This window comes from Canis lupus, chromosome 8, assembly GCF_048164855.1.
Source record: "Canis lupus baileyi chromosome 8, mCanLup2.hap1, whole genome shotgun sequence".
Taxonomy (NCBI): domain Eukaryota; kingdom Metazoa; phylum Chordata; class Mammalia; order Carnivora; family Canidae; genus Canis; species Canis lupus.
The window spans coordinates 59,703,411-59,724,064 of record NC_132845.1 but is presented as its reverse complement, the minus strand read 5'-3'; the positions used below and the strand labels follow the sequence as shown (position 1 = coordinate 59,724,064).

Here is a 20,654-nt window from a genome sequence, read left to right as displayed (position 1 = left end):
TACACTTGGATGGATACAAAAATTCTCAAAAGGAACTTGCCTTTTAGGTGAAACGGTCATGAAACAGACGGAGAGCTGTTTGCAACCTGCCAAGCAGGGAGGGAGGGTGACTCCTGCCTGGCCCGAGAGGAGGCTACTGTCAGCTCTCTCCTGGCTAAAAGAGCCTAGAAGGTCAAGCAAGGGGCTAGAGACAGCTGGAGCCCACAGGAGGCTCATCCTCCACACAGGCCGAGCCTAAAGCCAGGCTTTTGGACCCCAGGCCAGCAGCCCCTTGGAGTCTTGGAGCTCCATCTTTTTTCCAGATCGTTCCTCTCTCTCCAGGCCACTCTGTGACCCACCTGCCCATACCCCACCAACCCAGTTACAAGTGGTGGTTTTCTGTTTATTGCTCAAAACCAAAAATCCAGAAGCGAAGGTGGGGAGGTTGTGGATTGGGAGATGGCATGAAGCGAGGTAGGGGCCTTTCCCCCGCTTTTCCCCCCTCATCCCTCTTCCTCTGACCCTCCAGAGCCCAGGGGTGAGGCCCAGGGCCAGAGCATCTGGGAAGAGCCTTCAAGGCCAAGGGAACAGCAGAGCTCTCAGGCAGTCCGTGGGTGGGTGGGGGTGCCTTGAGCCAGAAGGAGCCCCTGGAGTTGCAGGGGGGCTGGGTTCCCCTCCCAGGGTCCAAAAGCCAGTGGGGCCAGAGGGGAAAGGCAGGCCCCTTTGTTTGGCAACTGAGAAGAGGAGGCTTGGGCGGCAGGATGCTGGTTTATTTACTGTAGGGTCCCCAGGAGACTATTTACACAGCAGGGAGGAAAGGAGCCAGAGACAAGGTTCTGTTCTCCTCCCTGTCCAGAATGGGGAGGGGAGGGGCGTCCTGGGTCCTGCAGCCTTAGTCTTGGGGTTCAGATGGAAACTTCATACTCCCGTGTATCCTGGAGACAGAGAGAGATAGGATCAATTGCTGGAGAAGGATGGAGATGGAGGAGGGAGCAAAAGAGGAGGAGGCATCCACAAGGGAGAGGAAAGACCTTGGCTTTTCAAAATAACATTGATCATGAGACTTGGGAGCCATGGGGTAGGAATGGGGCTGAATCTGGCCAATGGACGTTTGGTTCATCTTATAGTATCTTAGAATCCCACACAAATCTGGGTTGTCTTAAACAACTGGAAGATCTGGCAATTGGGCCTCAGTTTCCACTATGGGCTAGATGGGCCATAAGTTCACCACTGTCCCCACCTGATGGTTCACACCTGACTTGTTGTGTTCCCTGGCATGCCTTTGTAGGTAGCTGAGTTTGAAATGCCCCAAGATGGGTATTACAGAGACTTTGAAACCTATGGAGTCCCAGGCAGCTGAGAGATGTGGCACCCCATGGGGAGGGGAAGGGCTCACCCCGGCTTCATACAGTGGATTGCTGAAATCTGACTCCACGGTGATGGGGCTGTAGGAATGGGAGCCCGAGAAGCCGAAGAGGGATTTTCCCTGTAGTCTGGGAGAGGAAAGAGATAGAGGGGCTTATCGAGAGGTGAGCCCCCTACCCCCCCCTCACCCGGGCTTCTGTGCCAGGCAGGCAGGACGTCTGCCCTGGCTAGCAGCTTCCCGAGCAGGGTACTTACTTGGTGTAGTATATGTAAACGCCACTGCCGAGGACAATGACCAAGCCTAGGGGCAGCAGGATGGCCAAGGCGAGGTTCCCACCCTCCAGCTGCCGCGACGGGTCTGTGGTCTGGGTCACTGGGGAGAGGAAAGACCAGTGAGCTGGGGCTGGGCCCAGCCCACTGGCCTCTCCCAGCCTCCTGCCCTGGGCCTTGAACCCTGGGCTTCACCCCTCCGGTGCCTGGCCTCCTGCCCCCGGCCTCGGCCTTGCCCTCCCGACTCGGCCAGGCCTGGGTCTCCACCTGTGCCCTCACTGACCTTCCAGTTTTCGGTTGTCCAGGAGCTCCTCATAGGCCACTGCAGGGAGAGGAGGGGGAGGGGACGGGGTCTGAGCCAGGGAGGGAAGGAGGATGGGTAGAGGCCGGGAGCCCAGGGGGGCTGGGCTGGACAGCCTGGTTCTCTCTGCCCTCTGCTCAACCTAAACTTTATCCTTCCCTTGGTGGGGGTGAGGGAGGAGTAGCAGGGCAGGGCCATCTTCCTCCTTCTCTCCTTCTCCAGACCCCTAAAATGCAGGGTTCTTGGGTAGTCTAAACTAATTGAGTCTGTAGAATTAGTGGAAAATGGGGAAACTGAGACCTATTCAGAGGGCAAGAGACTTCAAAGCCCCCTCTGCTACATCCCTGAGGATAATTCCATGACCTTGAAATCCCCCAGGACCACTGGATGTAGCTGTGAGGATCCGAGCCCACCACAGGTGAATGGGAAGCTCAGCATACTGTTGGTCTCAAATTTGCTACCTGACTTTCCCAGCCCCGTCACTCCCCAAACACTGCTGTGCCCCCTCCTGCCCTGTCTCCCCAGGCACCTTTGCAGAGTGGGGGCTGGCTGGTCCACTGCGAGGGGTGGCCGGGCACACAGGTGATGGTGACCTCGCCGATGAGCTCAAAGCCCTCATAGCAGAAGAAGCGCAGAGACTCGCCCGCTTGGTAGTGATGCTTATACAACGTCTGATAGCCGTTCTCTGGCACCCCTGGGTTCAGGCACGGCTCATACTTCACTGCAAGGCATGTGTTAGTCACATGGCAGCTCACTGCTGAGCAGGCCATCCAGCCACCCTTCCCAGGGTGTCCCCAGACTCACAGGCACACTTGGGGACCCGGTCGCTCCACTTGGGTGTGCCTGTGTCCCGGCTGTAGCAGGTGAGAACAGCGGCCCCCTCCAGGCTGTACCCAGGCAGACAGCGGTACTGGACGTGCGAGCCAACAGGGAAGCCAGCGTCTGAGGTGGTTCGGTGCCCATTGGTGATCTCCCCAGGATCGGCACAAGTCATGACTGTTGGCAGGAGGGCAAGTTCAGGGGAACCTCAGGCCTTAAACAATCTCCCAGGAGCTTAGGGCTGGGAGATGCCTGAGCCATGGGCCATCTTCCCACTAAGCAAACCCCCATGTCCCACTATTTCCTCCAAATGAAGAGATCAAGAAGTTTGAAAAATGTAAAATTCAGTGCATTTTAGATTTCAGGTTCCTTCCAGAGAAGAGTGGTGGGGACAACCCAGGCCCCCATCCTAGGGTGAAATGTGAAATATTTGGCCACTGTACCAGAGCATATCAGCTACATCCCAGCACTGCCAGCCTTCCAGGGTGGATCTTAGGCCAGACAGCAGCTTGCGCTCTTCAGAAGGGCCCAGCCCTCCTGCTCCGCTCATTCCCGTCATTCCCAACACATTCCACTCACTGGCATAGCCTGCCCTGCAGGTGCTGCTTTACGTAGCCATTTCTTGAACATGGATCTGTGGGAGGCACCCTGCTAAATGTTTTACAAACACAGTATCCTATACTCTGATGATCCTGAGAAGTCAATGTGACTCATTGTCCAGGGGCTAAGGGTGGTCAAATAACGTGGTCCCTCAGCCAGATCCCAGCCCTACAGCACGGGCCTGAGATTCAGAGACCTGGCTCTCAGCTCAGCTTTCAGGCTCAGTGTGCTGCCCTGGCTAGGCCCTATCCCCTCTGGGCCCTGCCTCCATCCCTGCCTGTCCCTGTCCTGTCTGGGTTTCAGACTAAACATCCTGTGACTCCTCCCAGAGGTGGGGAGCTTTGTAAACCAGAAAGTTTTCCTTGTGTCCAGTCCAAACCTGCCTTCCTGAACTTAACCTCATCAGTTCCACCATTGCCCCCCAGGGCGAGGGAGAAGACCTATAATCCCATATCCTTGTGGCAGGCTTCCCAAAAGTTGGAGAAAATGACAAGATGACACCCCTTTCTGCTATTCTAAGAGATAAACACTCCCAGCTCCCTTCAAATATCACCTCTTCTGTGAAATCTCCTGTCCCCTCCCCAGAACAATGAACACCCTTCCTTCTCCCAGCCCTTCTTCATATTTATAGCAGCTGCTAAACTGTTCACAGGCACTGTGTGAAAACTCTTCACAGCCCTTATTCCTATTTCACCGATGAGGCAGACAAGACTCAGAGATGTTAAGTACTTTGCCCCAAATCACCCCGCAGGTACTACTCTGTAATATATCCTGAATTATTTAAGTGTCTGTCCGTTTCTGGACCCCAGCCCCTCTGCATAACCCCAAGCCAGCATGGGGCTTCGACAACTCCATTAAAATAAACCAAGTTCCGGCAGCCCGGGTGGCTCAGCGATTTAGCGCCGCCTTCAGCCCAGGGCCTGATCCTGGAGACCTGGGATCGAGTCCCACGTCAGGCTCCTGCATGGAGCCTGCTTCTCTCTCTGCCTCTCTCTCTGTGTCTCTGATGAATAAATAAAATCTTAAAAAATAAAATAAAATAAAATAAAATAAAATAAAATAAAATAAAATAAAATAAAATATAAACCAAGTTCTCTGACCAGCCAAGGCCCCAGCAAAGCGACTCTCCGTAACGTTAAGGGTAGGAGACCGAGGGACAGGATCCTGGCCCAGAAGCGGGAGAGGGGAGCCGAGTTGACTGGGCGGGACCCAGGGAGGGGCGGGACTCTGACGCGACGGAGGCGGGGCCAGGAAGAGGCGGGGGCGGGGCCACCAGAAGGTAAGGTGGGACCCAGAGGACCTGGGCCGCAGCCCAGAACAGCGCTCCAGAGAGGTCCGGAGGGGACCGTTTCGGGACACCGGGGATCAGAGGAGAGGACGCCAAAGGGTACGAGGCCTGAGTGAGATCCAGGCAAATGCAGAGCGAAGGGATGAAATTCGGCCGGGACCCCCAGGGGTAGGAGCAAAGAGACAGAAGCTGGACGGAGGGGATGGGAGGGGCCCAAGTGGAGCGGCGGACCCCCGACGGGCAGGGGCGGGGCCATGAGAGACCTGGGCGGGCCCCGGGCTCACTCTTTTGGCAGGCGGGCGGCGCCGCGCTCCAGGACAGGTCCCACTGGCAGGTGAGAATGTCGGAGCCCAGCAGCTCGTAGCCAGGTTCGCACTGGTAAGTAAGCACCGTGCCCCGGATCAGGTCCCCGTGGGAAGCGGTCCTCCAGCCCCACTCTGGAGGTGGCAGCTCAGGGCACGTGTCATTCCTCGGCACCTCTGCAGGGGAGAGACCGCGAGTTCGGAGACTGCCCTGCAACGGACTCAGGGCGCCCTTCCAGCCTTAGGGGGCCGCGCTTCTCCCGGGATCTCCGGCCTGCCGGACCCCCGGCCATTTCTGGACCCTAGACCTCCGTACCTTTGAAATGCAACACAAAACCCTGCCCCAGGCCCGGGTTTGGCGGCCCTGGCGGTGCCTGGAACTGCAGCGTGAGGTCGGGCCCGGAAGAGAGGAGGCGGCGGCGCGGCTGAGGTCCCCGTAGCTGGGCCAGGACTCGGGCGCTGGGACCGTCCCCGTCGAACAGTGTCAGCATGTCCCCTTCGCGCACGTTCAGGCTGCAGGGAGTGGAACCAGATATGCGGGCTGGGTTACAAGATCTGCCCTCCTATGCAGTTCTGCCCAGGCCCTAACTCTGTTCATTAGTAACCCTACCTACTCTCCAGCCCTGCCCACATTTCCCCATCCCAGGTCCGGCTGCCCTTCGACCAATTATGGGCTTCTCTGTGTAGCCACTCCAGGTTCCACTTGTTCTGTGGCTCTTCCCAGTTCCCACTTCCCAATTCTTAGTCCAACTCCTTAGGAGCCCCTCACACTCTCTCGTCCCTCCTTCAATACCAGAGGATGCACAGTCTAGCTCAAGTCCAGCTCTGACCAATCAGAGGCCATGCTCTTTTACCACCAGCCCAACTCCAAGCCCCTGAGTGTCCTCCTACTTAGTCCGCTAGGTCACATGACCACCTCATACCAAATCTCACTGGCTTCTCCCCACATCCACCACCACCTTGCACGCTGGTGACTAGGCCCTAGTCTGGGCTAGCACTCCTGGAAACCATTCCAGGGGCAGCCTCAGAAACAGCCAAAGAGTGAGAGACACTGGGCCAGATGCCCCTTTGCACTATAGCCCCTGCAGAAGGGTCCATTACCCATGTCCCTGTCTAGTCACATGGCCAATAAGTGATTTGTAGCTAGGTCTACCAGACAACCCACACCCCCATCCTGAATAGTTAGTTGCCTCTTTCATCAGATCATATATTCACCAAATCCTGTGTAGCCAGCCAGGCTCACAGTGTCCGGTCAGGTGTTGTTATACCACACTTCACTGAGCCTGAACCCATTGCATCCCCGGTAGCACCAGAACTTACATCTCTACTTGGAGCAAGATGCGCTTCTCTTCCTGGACGTGCAGGCCCCACACACAGTCCTGGCCTGGGCTATAGCTCTGGGGCCAGTCAGGAGAGAGGACTACACCAGCCGCCTCTGACAGCTCCCCTCCACACATGGCTGGGGTAGAGGGGGGAGCAGATTCAGAACTCAGTCTTCATTTTACCAAGGGCCTCACCACTTCCAGTCGTGTGCACTGGACCACCTCAGAGGCTCCCTATTATCTCTTACCCACCTGTTTCTTGCCGTAGCTAGTCCCATTGTGTCCAATCCCCTGCCCTGCTGTCACCTAACCCCGCCCACTCTCCAGCTTGTGCATTACCCCCATCCCATGATTTAGCTCCAGTTAGAGCTCTTCAAGATGTTTGGGTCATGACCCCTAAATTCTGTAACAAATCCACCAATTATTCAGCTATGAAAACTATATCTGAAAGGGACAAAAATTTACCCAAGGCCTGGATTTATAGGACTTGAATATGCAAGTCTCCTTTCTGAATGGCCTTCCTAAGAGCCCCAGCTCAGGGGTAGTCTGCAGACAGAGGGACCTCCTGGGAATGTGAAGGGCTCACCCTTACAGGCTGGCTCTGTGTCATTCCAGTGGGGTTCTGTGGGATCCACACATTCGATGGCATTTGGGGGGCCAGGGGGCTCCAGGGCATATCCTGGGAGGCACGAGAAGGTGGCCAGTGCCCCTGGGCGGTACTCAGGGTCTGTGGTGGTGACATTGCCATGTGCCAGGAAGGGAGCAAAGCAGCGATCTTCTTCAAAGGCTAGAGGAGGAGTGAGTCATAGAAAAAAAGCATCAGGACAGGCCTCAGGGGATCTGGGGACATGGGCTGAATTCAAGTGTCGTTTGGCCACTCATGTGGGCTGTTTAAAGTGGGATGACTTTGGGCTTAGCTTTCATTCTCCAGTCTCCCCCAAACTCTAACACTTCTCACATATTGATGTTACCTTCTTGGACTCTGGAGGGAAACCCCTAGGCTAGTCAAATCCCAGCCCCCATTCTACAGATGAGGAAACTGAGTTCCACAGACAGAAAGTAACTTGCCCAACGTCACACAGTAGGGCAGGGGCAGAATCAGGTCTCAAACCCAGATTGCTCAATTCCCAGCAAGAGACATTTGGTTTTGGAAACCAAGCAGGAGCGAGGGGAAAGGGTGCCTTTGGAAAACTGGCTCATGCAGGTGACATGGCAGTTCTCTCCTCAAAAATAACAGATGGGCAATAAAAAATCTTAGAGAGGAGTGCGGGGGTGTGGGGCAGAGGGAGAGGAAGAGAGGGAAAATCTGAAGCAGATTCCCTGATGAGCACAGAGCCCGCTGAGGGGCTCAATCTCACAACCCTGAGATCATGACCTGAGCCGAAACCAAGATTGGCCAGTTAACCAATCGAGCCACCCAGGCGCCCCATAAATAAATCTAAAAGGGAAAAAAAGGGGCAGCCCACGTGGCTCAGCGGTTTAGCGCTGTCTTTGGCCCAGGGCCTGATCCTGGAGACCCGGGATCGAGTCCCACATTGGGCTCCCTGCATGGAGCCTGCTTCTCCCTCTGCCTGTGTCTCTGCCTCTCTCTCTCTCTCTGTGTCTCTCATGAATAAATACAAATTTTAAAAAAAAGGAAAAAAAATAAGATTCTGATCACCCTTGATTATCCATGCTGTGGCTAGAATCCAAAAGTGCAGCGAATGCAGAAGCTACTCAATTTTGACTTTGGACTAACTCAGCAAAAATGAACATTTGGAGAGCATTTTAGTTTTTGCCCACATGATCATATCTGAGCTGCAAAACTATCTGTGGAGAGGAATCTGGAGCTCATGGAGCAGCCATGGCCCACAAGTAGGGAGGCAGACCTCAAACCTGGGAATTCTCCACATTTTCAAATCTAACAGACAATTTATTTTTCAGATCTGCTGTTTTAGTTCACAGTTCCTTAACTTGATGAGTTAAGTTAATGATTTCATGCCCAAATCCCATGCATCCATCAGGGCCCAGCACCAAATCCATTTCTCCCTTGATTCACACCAGAAACCAGCCCCTCCCATCTCTGAGCATTTCACTTTCTTTGTTTCTCTCCTGCAACTGCTTGCACAAATCCTCTGCTCCAGTCACGTTGAAATTCTGTTTCCCAAACATATCAGGCCTTTCTCTACCTCTTTACTGTTGCTCACACTGTTCCATTTACCTGAGATGCTCATCCCTAATCTCCCTCTTTTCAAATTCTCTCTATTCTAGGGGCATCTGAGTGGCTCAGTTGGTTAAGGGTCCGACTCTCGATTTCTGCGCAGGTGATGGTCTCAGGGTTTTGAGATCAAGGCCCATGTCAGACTCTGTACTGGGTATAGAGTCTGCTTGGGATTCTCTCCCTCCTGCTACCCCTCTGCCCATCCCTCTCTCTTTCTCTCTCTAAAAAAATAAATAAAATAAAATAAAATAAAATAAAATAAAATAAAATAAAATCTCTCTGTCCAGCTCAAATGCTCTCATGATCACGGTCTTCCTTGTTTCTACTTGTCCAGCATCTAGTCTCCTGTCTTCTGTTCACAGCACTCCTACTTTCATTTTGGGACCCATGCTTCACCCCTCAGTCTATGAGGTCCAGTTGGGCCCAACTATGGATGCTCATGTGATGTGACCCTGCCAGTCATAACACCACCTGCTCCTGGTTTCAGTGATTGGCCCAGGTGTAGACACATGGCCTAAGCCAGGGAAATGAGAGTGCTTCCTGGCATTTTTGCTGAAGCTCTTAGGAAAGTGGTACGTTTTCTCTTTCTGATGGACTTACTACGTTGGTGGTACTTCAGTCTAGATACACACCACAGACTGAGAGCCTGACTGACAATGAAGCCAACTCATAGAGGAAAGCACTGAGACATTAAGATGCCTGGTCTCTTGGCTGCGTACCTGGATCTAGCCACACGTGACTCTTAAGCAGGAGAAGCCACCTCAGGAATTATAAGGCATCCATAGGAGCGGATTCTTACAGTTTTGCAGTGGGGAGAAAGTTATGTTCCAGAAATCCAAACACAGAGATGAGCAGGGACAGAATATGTACTTGTGACCATACTGGGCCATCAGCAAGAGGGGAAAGTGCAGGAGTTGGGGTCCCGAAGGGGAGAACACTTACCTTCAAATCTAAGGCTTAGCAGCAGAGGATTAGCAGGTGTCTCTGAAAGCAGCTCCACATAGAGGGACTGGGCATCACTGATGAGACCCCGTTCTGGGACATCATCCATGTCTGAGTCATAGATGACTGGGGAGAGGGGACTGCCACCCGAGCGCACCATCAGCCTGGGATGGAGAGAAGGGTGACTAGGAGCTCAGTTTCCCCTCAGAAGCTGCTTTACCTCCTGCGCTCACAGCTATTATTTTCATTATTTTCAAGCATTGACTATATGCCATGTACTCTAAGCCTTCACATGTTTTTATCTCATTTGCTTTTCACAAGAGCCCTTGAGTCAGTATGATTTATTATCCCTGATTTTATAGTTGAGGAAATTAAGGCCCAGAAAGAGTAGCCTGCCCAACGTCACAGAGCAACCAGTGGCAGAGCCAAGGTGGCAGTTTGTTGGGTAAGAGTGGTACCGGTGAAGATGATGATAACAAACACATTTACAGGGCTCATTGTGTGCCAGGCACCCTTCTAAGCACTTCACATATCTTAACACATTTATCCTCACAGAAGCCTTCAGAAGGAGGTCCTATTATTTCCATTCTACTAAAGAGGAAGCTGAGGCGCAGACATGTTCAGTGATTTGTCTAAGTTGGCACAGCTATACCACCTAGGAAAGGGAAAGGACTAATCTGTGTTTGACACAAATTTTAATTGGGACCCACCCCAGATCTTTCTGAATCCCCACTGCAGCTTTCCTATTTCCCAGAGGTGGGGACCTCTGACCCCAGGCCTAGATCCTCACCGGTCATTGTCCTCATCCAGTGAGACCCTCTCAAAGTGCAGGTGAAGCCGGCGTCCCTCAGCTGCTTCAATGACCCAACGGCAGGTAAGGTTGGGCCCAGCTGCTCCCCCAGGCTCAGGGGACACGATGCGGCCCAATGTAGCATTGTGGATGGTGCCACCACAGGATGCTGTGGACAGAGAGGGGACATGTTAAGGTGACTTGTCCTGTCTTCAGAGCTGTTACATCCAACACCTTTTGTTGGGACCTGGCCTCAGAGTGGTCTCTGCCTTGTAGGCTCCCCTTAGAGGATAGGACCTTATCTATGGCCACCACCCAGGTAGGGAAGCAGCCCTAGAATAGAAAAACCCCAGAAAGGACACCCCCATTCTGCTAATATGAATACTCCCCAGATGTGGACACTACAGCATGGGGAGTTATGAGGGATCCCCAAAATTGAAAATTTTCCCTCAAACAGAAAATCTTCCAAGATGGAATCCCCAGGATGAAGATTCACCAAGATAGAGTTGGTCTAGATTTGGACCTCAAGAATGGTTTCCTCAAGGATGAGGAGTCTCCGAAAGAAGAGACCTCCAGGATGAGACTCCCCTGATGGAAAACCTGTAGGTAGGACATCCCCATATAGAGATGCCTCCCACCAAGGATGGGGATTCTCCAAGGGCAGAGACCTTTAGTGTAAAGAGCTCCAGGTGGAGACATCAGGATAGGGACTCTTTTGGGCAGAACCCCTTTGAAGATGGGTGTTTCCTAAAGATGGAGATCCCCAATATAGTACCCTCCCAATGGGGCTCCCAGGACAGAAGCCCCACCTATCGTGCAGGAGACTCACCCATGCAGCTGGGGGGTTCACCGCTCCAGGCTGGTCGGGTGCCATTGAGGCAGGTAAGGGTCTCCTCCCCCTGCAGCTGGTAGCCCGAATCACAGTGGAAGGTGGCAGTGCCCCCAGGGTGCAGGTCTGTCACGCTCACGTCCCCATGGGCAGGCCGGGGAGGGAAGCCGCAGCTCAGGAGGTAGGCTGGATCGGGTAGAGCAGGGAGGAGGAGGATTTGTCTTCCCACACCAACCTCTCTCACCAATCCCTTAGCACTTCCTTTCCTCTTCCCAGGTCCCCCTTGGTGGCACAGACTGGTCCATACTGGACCACATGGGCACTTTGTCTCACAAAGAGGTCATTTCAATATCCCTTTCTTACCTAATCTTTGTTTTTGTTTTTTTTTTTTTAATTTAAAGATTTCATTTATTTGAGAGAGTGAGAGAGAGAGAGAGAGAAAGAGAGCAGGAGCACACAAGTAGGGGGCAGGGGCAGAGGGAGAGGAAGAAGCAGACTGCCCGCTGGGCCGGGAGCTGAACGAGGGACTGGATCCCAGGATCCTGATCCTGACTGGATCAGGTCAGGGATCATGACCTGAGCTGAAGGCAGGTGCTTAACTGGCTGAGCCACCCAGGTGCCTTCCCCTAATCTTTGTAATCTACCCACTTTGGCCTCCATTTTATAGATGAAGTATCTGAGACTCAAAGAAATTCTGACTTTAGCACTCATTTGCTGTGTGACCTCAGGCAAGTCAGTTGACCACTGTGAACCCATCCAGCTCTAAGAATAACAAATAGTATTTGCAGAGCTTGCTCAGCTTCTAAAATGAGTTCATGCAGTGCTTCTGAGGTAGCCAGAGTAAGGCTATGATCCATTTTCCAGATCTAGCAATTGGTGCCTCCCAGTGTTTTCTCCCTTACACACACACACACACACACACACACACACACACTTCTCCTTTGGTGCCTGGTGGGAGTACACCCTCAGCTTTCACCCAGAGGAGCCATATGAAACTCCTTTAGGAACTGTGACCATCTTGTCATTGTAGACCTTAATCGTCAGTGCCCCCTAAATGAATCCCCAGGGAAGGTGAAGAGCTTGGAAAGGCTTTGCTTTCCTCAAGGAACTGGTTTCTCTTCTCCTTTCTTGCAGTAAGAACTTTGTGATCTCTTTTTTTGTGCTGGCTGCTAAGAAGCTCGGAACCAAATTAAGGCTTGTCCCTAGCAACGATGGCTTGGCCATCTACATTCTATTTCTTTCATCTTTAATAATAAGCACTACCTGGTACTGATTTTCTTTTTGTTTAATTTTGCTGCATTCTTTTTTTGAAAGCCTCCTGAAATTCTTGTGGAATCACAAGAGATTAAATAAATAAATAGAAAGTAACTTAGGGGACTCCTGGCTTAATAGGAAGAACATGGGACTCTTGATCTCAGGGTCATGTGTTCGAGCCCCATATTCGGTGTATAGATTACTTAAATAAGTAGAGAAGGAAGGAAGGAAGGAAGGAAGGAAGGAAAGAAAGAAAGAAAGAAAGAAAGAAAGAAAGAAAGAAAGAAAGAGAGAAAGAGAAAAAGAAAGAAAAAGAAAACGAAAGAAAGAAAGAAAGAAGAAAGAAAGAAAAAGAAAGGAAGAAAGGAAGAAAGAAAAAAAGAAGAAAGAAAGAAAGAAAGAAAGAGAAAGAAAGAAAGAAAGAAAGAAAGAAAGAAAGAAAGAAAGAAAGAAAGAAAGAAACAAAGAAACAAAGAAACAAAGAAAGAAGAAAGAAAGAAAGAACACAGAAGAAAGGGAGGAGACTTGGTGGTAGATAATGGACTCTAAATTTGGTGCTGACACAGTTCTGAGTGTCTGTTTCAGACCGGACAGAGTTCACCAATAAGAGCTTCCTAGAGGAGGTGCACCAAATCTGGGTCTCTGTAGGAGGGGTAGGCTCTGGGCAACCATGCTTGGGAGGTACCAGCTTGCCTAGGCCTTTGCTTTTGCTGACTCTCCAGCCCTGAGTGATTCTGTCAGAGACCTGGTCTCCCTATTTTAAAGTTCAGCAAGCATTTCCTTGGCTGGGTGCTGGGCACAGAGGGGTAAAAAAGACCCAAGCCTTGTCTTTTGGGAGTCCTCAGCCTACTGGATAGACCCAAAAAACTTCTAGAACACAGTGGCTTAAATAAATATTAGCCTCTTGATGGCTCTCCAAGACCAACGGAATCAAGTCCAAATGCTTTGGATCAACATTCAAGCCCCTTCCACAGCTGCGTCCAGCCCAACACTTCCTGCTTCAGTCCTTAGCACCTGCAACCCAGTTATCCTACACAATGTAGTATTGTGACTTCATATTTTATCACATCATTTCCCCTACTGGCAAGGCCCTTTCCCCTGCCTCTTTCTCATCTTTCAAGGAGTACCTTAAGTACTACCTCTTCCAGGAAGTCTTCCTGACCCCTCCCTTTCCAATAGTGTCCGTTTCTTTCTTGCCTTTACACATGTGCATGCATACTTATAAGCCTAGCCCAACTGATTGATCAATGCAGCCAAGAGGTGGTATGGAACAGTATAAAAAAACCCTGGATTGGGAGCTGGGTAAAGCTGACTTCCATTTCTAGCTCCATGACTTATTCACTGTAAGAAAGAGAAAGGTGGGAGTACACCCTCAGCTTTGAGCAGGTGATGTCACCTCCAGGACCTGTCACCCTTAAATAGCAGTAGTAATTCCAATCATTGACGACTGACCCTCTAGTTAAAGGAAAGAAACACGCAAAGCACCTCACACATAGGAAGTGTGCAGAAAATCTCAATCACTTGTCCCTCAGTCTCAGGTAATGAATGACTGGGAGTCAGGGCTGAGGATCTGACTTCCGCTCTGCAGTGTCCTTGCCGGGGTGCTTAGCAATCCAGAAAGCCTTTCTTCCTCTCAGAGGCAGAATGGCCAATGACCACTTGCGGGGGTGCCGCAAGAAGAAAATGAAACAATAGCCAGCATAAGGGTTTTATAAATGGGAACATTTGCTGGGCTCAGGGCGAGCTGTGATGGAGCCCTTGGCCTTTCAGAGAAGCTAATGAGGCCGCTCTGGACTAGAGGCCCCAGCGAGGGCAGAGTGGGGAGGGTTTAAACAGGGCTTGGGATCCCAAAGGTGCCCGGAGAAGCCGCAAAGCAGGGAAGCCCGAGGTAGGTAATGAAGGCCAATTTATGCAATAGCTCTGCTTCCCCAAATGTTCCACTTTGTCTAAAGAGTCCTATTTTCAGTGCCCTAGGGAAGTGGCTGTTTAAGGGAGCCAGCAGGGAGCCATTTTGTAAAATTGGAAGTCCAGCCCTCGGCCCTCAGGCTTGACTTTGCTCCCTGCCAATCTGACCTCCCATTATGAGGTCCCCACTTGCACATAGGAGTTCCTGGAGCCCAAGTATAGACCTCAGCAGAAACTGGAAGGAGTGTGAGGAAGGGATACAGGTTGTATGTGTCCTAAATAAGGCCCACAAGGGATCTGGGGTCAGCAGAACCTACAAGGGGCAAGTAAGGCCATGAGGAGATATTGGTCCCAAACACAGCTCCCTATCTGTTTCTGAGGAGCACAGGAAGGGACTTTGGAGATGGCAGCGTGTCTAGAATGGGCTGGGCCCCTGGCCTCATGCACACATGTGTGCTAGAACATATGCGTGCACTGTGGAAAGGTTCCTGTACACACAGGTGAGTAGGGATGTACACCTGTGTGTGTAGGTTGTCTGTGGGTGGTGCTCATGAATGCAGTTGTGCATGGATATGATAGAATCCCCTCCTACACCGCCCAAAGTCAGTAGGATCTTTCTAGGTCACAAATCTGAGGCTGTCACTATCTTGCTTAAAACATTCCAAAATGTCTCCACATCCCTCGTGGGATAAAATAGTCTGTACTCCTTACTGAAGCTGATAAGGCCCTTCATGCTCTGAATCCAACCTACTTCCCAGTCTGGTCTCTTATAGTCTCTCCTACCACTTTCTGGGCTCTTCTATAGCAGTGACTTACATTTCTGAGCTCTCACTGCATACCAGACACTATTTTAAGCACTTGACATGTATTCATTAATTTGGTCTTCCTAATACTACCATGAGCTAAGCATCATGATCCCCATTTTTCAGATGGGACAGTGAGGCATGAGAAGGTTAAGTACTCACCCCAGGTCACAAAGCTAGGACAATTCTCTCTTCCATGCTGAATTACTTCAACTCCTTAAGGGGATCATTCTTTTTCATCCATCTGGATGCCTGCCTTCCTCTTTCTCTCCCCCCACCCCTTCTCCTAGTAGTTCGTCTTTTCAGGTCCCAGCTTAGTTACATCGTCCAAGAAGGTGTCCCTTCATCATGGGGATAGAGGTCCTTATCTCACTGAATTATAATCATCCTGGTTACTTGTCCATCTCTTTACCTAGATTCTGAGTTCCTTGAAGATTTACATCTGGCTTGTTCATTCCTCTCCCCAAGGACAACACAGGGCCAATATGAAATGGGTGCTCAATAAACATTTGTCAAGTGAATGGATGAACTGCCACTCGGATGTTTGCACACCCAGACACATGTCTGTGAGTGCATGAAATAGTGTGTATAGATCTTCTCTGAGAGCCCTGCCCTCCAGGATCCTAGCCAGGAGAAAAGCCTCTGACATCTCCCTGGCCTTAGAAGCCTCCCAGGGATATCCCTGGGCCACTGTGTCCCCTGCCCTTCCACCAGCACCCCAGACTCCTCACCCTGATAGTGGATCCTGAAGCCACCGCCCCTTGGGACCCGTGGGCTCTGGAAGTGCAGGAGCAGGCGGTTGGTTGGACTCCGAAGGACCTGTCCTTCTCCCAGCATGGAGGAGTTGGCCAGGAGTCGGGGGGCCAGGCCCGGGGACCCCCCGCCAGCCAGCACCAGGAGTTCTTCCTCCCGAGACAGGTTCAGCGTCTGCACCTAAAGAGCCAAACCCAGATCCCCCAGGACAGGGCAGTCAGGATAGGTGACCCCTAAGTCCCCACCATTTGCCTTCCTTTCCCCCATATTTGACAGCCCAAAACACCACCCTCACTTTGGCCAAATCATAGAACTCCAGGAGAGTCTTTGAGATCCTTAGAAAACAGACACATTTGAGTCAAAAAACAGCTTCTCTGTTTCCCAGACCAAACCTGCGCACACACCTGGGCCCAGAGGAAAGGGCTTGGGGGCTTCGAAGTCCAGTTACCTGGATTTCAATGCCGTAGCCAGGGTAGACGTGAATGCTGTAGGTGCAGTCCAGGAGCCCCGCGGTGCGGCTGGCTGCACTCCCCAAATCTGGAGACTCAACATGCCCTTCGCCCTCAGAGATGTTGTTATTACACAGAACTAAAGAGACACAAGTGGCTAGAGTTGAGTGGATCCTTGTGTTCTTGCCCTCCCAGCAAGCAATTCTGGGGGCCCTCACCTGTCTTGTCCCCAGCACTCCTCGCCATCTTAAGCTGCTGCTCCCTCACCCATCCGTGCCCACAACTCCCTTCCCCAACTATAATAGAGATAAAACGCGTAGGACGGTGCTGGTATACAGCAAGGGGAGACAAATGCCAGCCTTTATTATTGAGCAGAAGCTCAATACCTCCACCTATACCTATACCTCCCACCTATACCTAGACCCCTTCCTCCATTTGTTTCCAGCCGCCTCTCCCCCTGCATCCCCCATTCTCTCCCACACTCGTGCTCCTGCCCACTATCCCCATCTCCTTTCAAACGCCTTGCCTTACCCGGGCTGGTCACCGTGGTGGTAACAGTTGTCGTGGTGATGATGGTGGTCGTGGTCTCCTCCTCTCCTCCCTCAGGCCCAAGGGGCGGGCCTGGTGAGGCGGGGCCAGGAAGGGGCGGGGCCGTAGTTCCGGGGGGCGGGGTCAGCAGCTCTGGTGCGGTGGGGCCTGCCCCCCTGCCCCCTTTAGGGGTTACGGCCGTAGTCAGAGGCCCCGTCCCTGGCTCAGTGGCCCGTGGCAGGGAGGGCGCTGCAAGAGTCTGGCCGGCTGGAGGGGTGGCTAGTGTGGGGTCTGGATCAGATCCTGGGACAGTGCAAGGAAAGTCAGGGCGCAGAAGGAGCAAATTGGTGGGCCGTGGGTGGGGAGCAGGGCTGAGGGAAACTGGGGGCACCCCCACTGAACCCAAAAGACCTCCCCTACAAGATGCAGGCTCCCCACCTCTCCCTTCCGCACCCGAACTCTGCACCTCCTCCCAAGGCTTCCACAGCCTCACTCCCCCACCCCTCTCCACCTCCCTACCCAGGCCCTTACACTCTGACCGTCTCCTTGAGCCTCTCCATGCTTCCAGGTTCAGATCCGGCTCCCTTTCCTGTGTGTCCCCTTCTCTCTCCTCTTTCTCTCTTTTGCTCTCTCTGGAACTCTTCTCTGCTTAGTATTCTTTCTTATGGCTCTCTGATTTTATGATTCTAAACCTGCTACTCTCTGCACTTCTCCCTCTTTTTGTCTCCCCCCTATTCCTCAGACTCTGGTTCTCTGAGTTTCCATCTGTCTTTCTCTCTGATGGTCTGTTTTTCTGTCTGGCTCTGTCTCTTGATCATTCTGTCTCAGTTGCCCCGGTTCTCTCTGCCGTTTTGACTCACTAACCATCTCTCTCACTGGCTTGAGTCCCCATCTCCCCCAAGTTAATGACCTTTCCTCTGTGTCACTACTGCCACTTTGGGGGCCTCACCCGGCAGGTAGCCCATCTCTGGACCCCTCCTCAGCAGGGCCCCATGGAGCAGCTCGGCCAAAGCCTCAGAGGCTACCGTGGGGGCCTCACTTCCAGGCTCTGGCAGTGCCTCTTCTTCCTTCAGGGGCAGACCTAGGAGATGAAGTGGTGTGAGCCTTTCCACTGCCCCACACTCCTTCCTTCTTCGGAAAGATCTTTCCCAGAGCTCTTCCTCCTTCCTCAGTCAGCTGGGCCTGCAGGAGCTCAGAGGGTCCCAGACTGGGCTGAGAGCCAAGATCGGAGGAGGGGCTCCCAGCTGCACCTCGCACTTCTACTACACCTTTCTCCCCCCCCCAGCCCCTCAACCCCCCCCCCCAGGCTGCGTGGGCCTTTGGTGAGCATCTTGGCTCTTATGAACCCTGGACAGCGCCAGCAGAGTGGAGAGGGGCCACTGTGCTACCTTCCTTTTCCCCTCAATAGTGCTCTTCCTCCAACCCAGGAGCTCCTCCGAGGGTCTGGCAGCACCTGCCAGCCCTTGCTCCTGCAATGCCCAGCTTTCTCCCTGGGTTTCTATCTCTGCAGTGTGGTTCTCTCTCTCTCTCTCTCTCTCTCTCTCTCTCTCTCTCTTTTTCTCTCCCTCCCTCCCTCCCTCCTTCCCTCCCTCCTTCTCTGCAGTCTTTGCCTGCTTCCCTGGAGTCTGGCGAGGGGTCAGAGTAGAGGACTGAATATCTGGTCTCTGAGCACTGCCTCTGTTCATCTGTCTTTGTCCATACGTCCAAGAACATTTGCGTGTGCAGTGCCTGGCATCTCTCCCAGCACCTCCATCTCCCACCCAGGTACCCTGCAAGCTTCTGCCGCCTCCGCAGACATCCCCCCCAACTTCCCCAGCCCTTCTTTCTGGATTTAACCCCTGAGACGCTGGTAAAAGCTCCCCTTGTTCATTTCCCCACCTTCTCAGTATTGTGGGTTAGGGCTCTGGGTACAAGCCAGAAAACCCTGGCTTACCCCTTCCCCGTCAGCTGTACCCCATCCCCCGCCCCCCACCCCCCTCCAGAAGCTAGGAAAGCCCAGAATGTTCAGAGAAAGGATGGTAGAAGACCCAATTGAGGACCTTCCCAGGGCCTACCCCCACACTCCCATGTCCTTACCCTGAATCCAGGGACAGCTCAGCAGAATTAGGAACAGCAGCTGGGGAGGCGGCGGGTGCTGGACCCTAGGAGTCCCCATGGCGACTCACGCCGATTTCTCTCCTCTGCGCCTCTCCTAAATAATCTAGCTGTCACCTTTCCTCCGTCTCCTTTTATCTTTCCCTTTAATTTTTTTTTCCCTGCTAGCAGTTAGCAAGGAAGACCATTTCTCTGCTCCTTGGGATGGAGGGGCAGAATTGGGCTGGGGGTCGCCTGGATTCCACCCCTCCTTGCCCAATCTTCTCTGTCCTCCGCGATCGGGTCTGTGGGAGAGGGGGCGCGGCTCCGGCTGGAGGGGGTGGGACCGAGGAGGCCGAAAGGGCCGGGTCGCCTGGATTACCCACACGCTCGGATGCCTGGGTCTACCGAGCTAGCTGGATCCTAAACTGGGGGAGTGGGGAAAGGCAAGACAGCTTCTGGGGGTCTAGGGTGGGGTCGAGGATCGGGAGAGTTCCTGCTATGGTCTAGCGGGGCTTGGTGGGGAGGGGAGGGGGTTGCGGAACCTGGAGAGCCGAAGCTCGGGCACTGGAGCTGCGGGAGGGAGAAGCTGAGAAAGGTGTCGAGCCCACGTCAGATCCTGGGGACGGGCGAAGGGAGGGGCCTGGGATTTATTTGGGGGCGACAGTGGGGGAGGGAGAAGGAGGAAGTGCAGATGGAGGAAGGAGGGACCACATGAGCCAGACCGTAATCCTCACTCCCGCGTCCCCTAGGGGAGGCAAAGGAAACTCTGGTCCTAGCTGTAATTACAACCCCTTCCCCCAGCCTTTTCAGCACATCTGGAATCTGAATCTCCTCCTCCCAGGGTGCCGAGGGGCAGCACAGCTGGGTTCACGCTTGCTTAGCTCCCCAATATGCCCCCTGCCCACAACCAGACACCCCCCCCCCACGGGACTTCCCTTTCCCTTTTACAGCTCATGTGAAACGGGGTTTCCCCTCCTCCAGGAGAATGACAAGTTTCCACGTTTATGAGAAGTCGAAGGGGCGATAGGCCAGGATCTGGGGAGGAGAGACCTCTTGCCTTACATACATGACCCCGGCCAGCTGCCAGGAGGCTTCAACTTTGCTTTTTTTCTCCTGGCCTCCCTCACAACGCCTCTGGGGCGCCCTTTTCAGCACCGCCAGCCGCGGACAGCTCTCTCCGGCCCCGCAGGAGCAGCCCGGCCCCCCGCGCCGCGGACGATTGGCTGAAGCCGCCCTCACTATCAATCAGGCTCCGGGGGGTGGGGGAGGCTGGCTCTAGCGGAGGCGGAGTGGGGAGAGGAGTCACAGGCCGACTGGTCAAGGGATCAGCAGACAGACGGACTGGCCGCAGTGTCCCGGTCCTCAGTCCGCGAGCGCGGGCCCTGTGCACCAGTCTGCGCGCTCGCCCCGCCCCTTGTCTTGCCACGCCCCTCCCTCAGCCCCCGCCCCTTCTTTCCCCCGCATTGCAGGGCGGCTGGAGGTTGGCACAGTGTCCCCTGTGCCCCACGTGGCGCCCCGTCGGGGCGGGGAGGGGAGGCAAATCCGGAGACGAACCCCCCCACCCCGGCTAAGATGCGACTGCCACTGGGTGGGGGCGGGGGGTAGCTAAGCTGAGATGACTGTGGGGAGGGGTGACGTCAGGGTGAGTGGGAGCCAAGGAAGGAACGAGTAGGAGAGAAGGAGGGAGGGGGAAAGAGAGAGTCAGAGAGAGAGAGAGAGAGAGAGAGAAAGAAAGAGAGAAAGAAGAGACCAGCGGGTCGGGTCGAGGGAGAAGGAAGGGCAGAAGGGGGGGAAGGGGTTGGAAGGAGAGAGAGAAGCCGCTGCGGAGGACAACTGGTTGCGGGCTCTCGGGTCTACGGGTCCAGGTAGGGTAGGAACT

The 20,654-nt window shown here is 53.4% G+C and overlaps 1 protein-coding gene across 6 annotated transcripts; it reads right to left on the bottom strand.

Annotated features, from left to right (window-relative positions):
* Positions 1 to 361: 361 nt before the first annotated feature.
* SEZ6L2 (seizure related 6 homolog like 2) lies at positions 362 to 19,402 on the bottom strand. Of its 6 annotated transcripts, none has more exons than XM_072836402.1 (18): positions 18,776 to 19,402; positions 17,610 to 17,780; positions 16,703 to 17,002; positions 16,171 to 16,310; positions 15,701 to 15,902; positions 11,008 to 11,193; positions 10,179 to 10,347; positions 9,389 to 9,552; positions 6,833 to 7,033; positions 6,245 to 6,383; positions 5,241 to 5,437; positions 4,907 to 5,101; positions 2,720 to 2,911; positions 2,445 to 2,636; positions 1,898 to 1,936; positions 1,600 to 1,717; positions 1,376 to 1,497; positions 362 to 914 (listed from the first exon to the last, which is right to left on the bottom strand). In XM_072836402.1, exons 1-17 carry the CDS (start codon positions 18,852 to 18,854, stop codon positions 1,383 to 1,385), a joined length of 2,799 nt encoding a protein of 932 aa, XP_072692503.1. In that variant the 5' UTR covers positions 18,855 to 19,402; the 3' UTR covers positions 362 to 914; positions 1,376 to 1,382. The 6 variants fall into 6 exon arrangements, with proteins under 6 accessions (XP_072692503.1, XP_072692501.1, XP_072692504.1 ...); XM_072836400.1 differs by having other exon boundaries at positions 1,376 to 1,472; positions 18,776 to 19,401; XM_072836403.1 differs by having other exon boundaries at positions 1,376 to 1,472; positions 17,649 to 17,780; positions 18,776 to 19,400.
* Between the last annotated feature and the right edge of the window lie 1,252 nt (positions 19,403 to 20,654).

Bases quoted from the DNA above. Each gene is read 5' to 3' on its own strand.
- SEZ6L2 (XM_072836400.1), bottom strand. From the start codon at position 18,854: ATGGGGACTCCTAGGGTCCAGCACCCGCCGCCTCCCCAGCTGCTGTTC. The intron at 17,781-18,775 runs GTAAGGACATGG...TTCATCTCCTAG, and splicing joins GAGCTGTCCCTGGATTCAGG to GTCTGCCCCTGAAGGAAGAA. The intron at 2,637-2,719 runs GTGAGTCTGGGG...CATGCCTTGCAG, and splicing joins CCGGGTCCCCAAGTGTGCCT to TGAAGTATGAGCCGTGCCTG.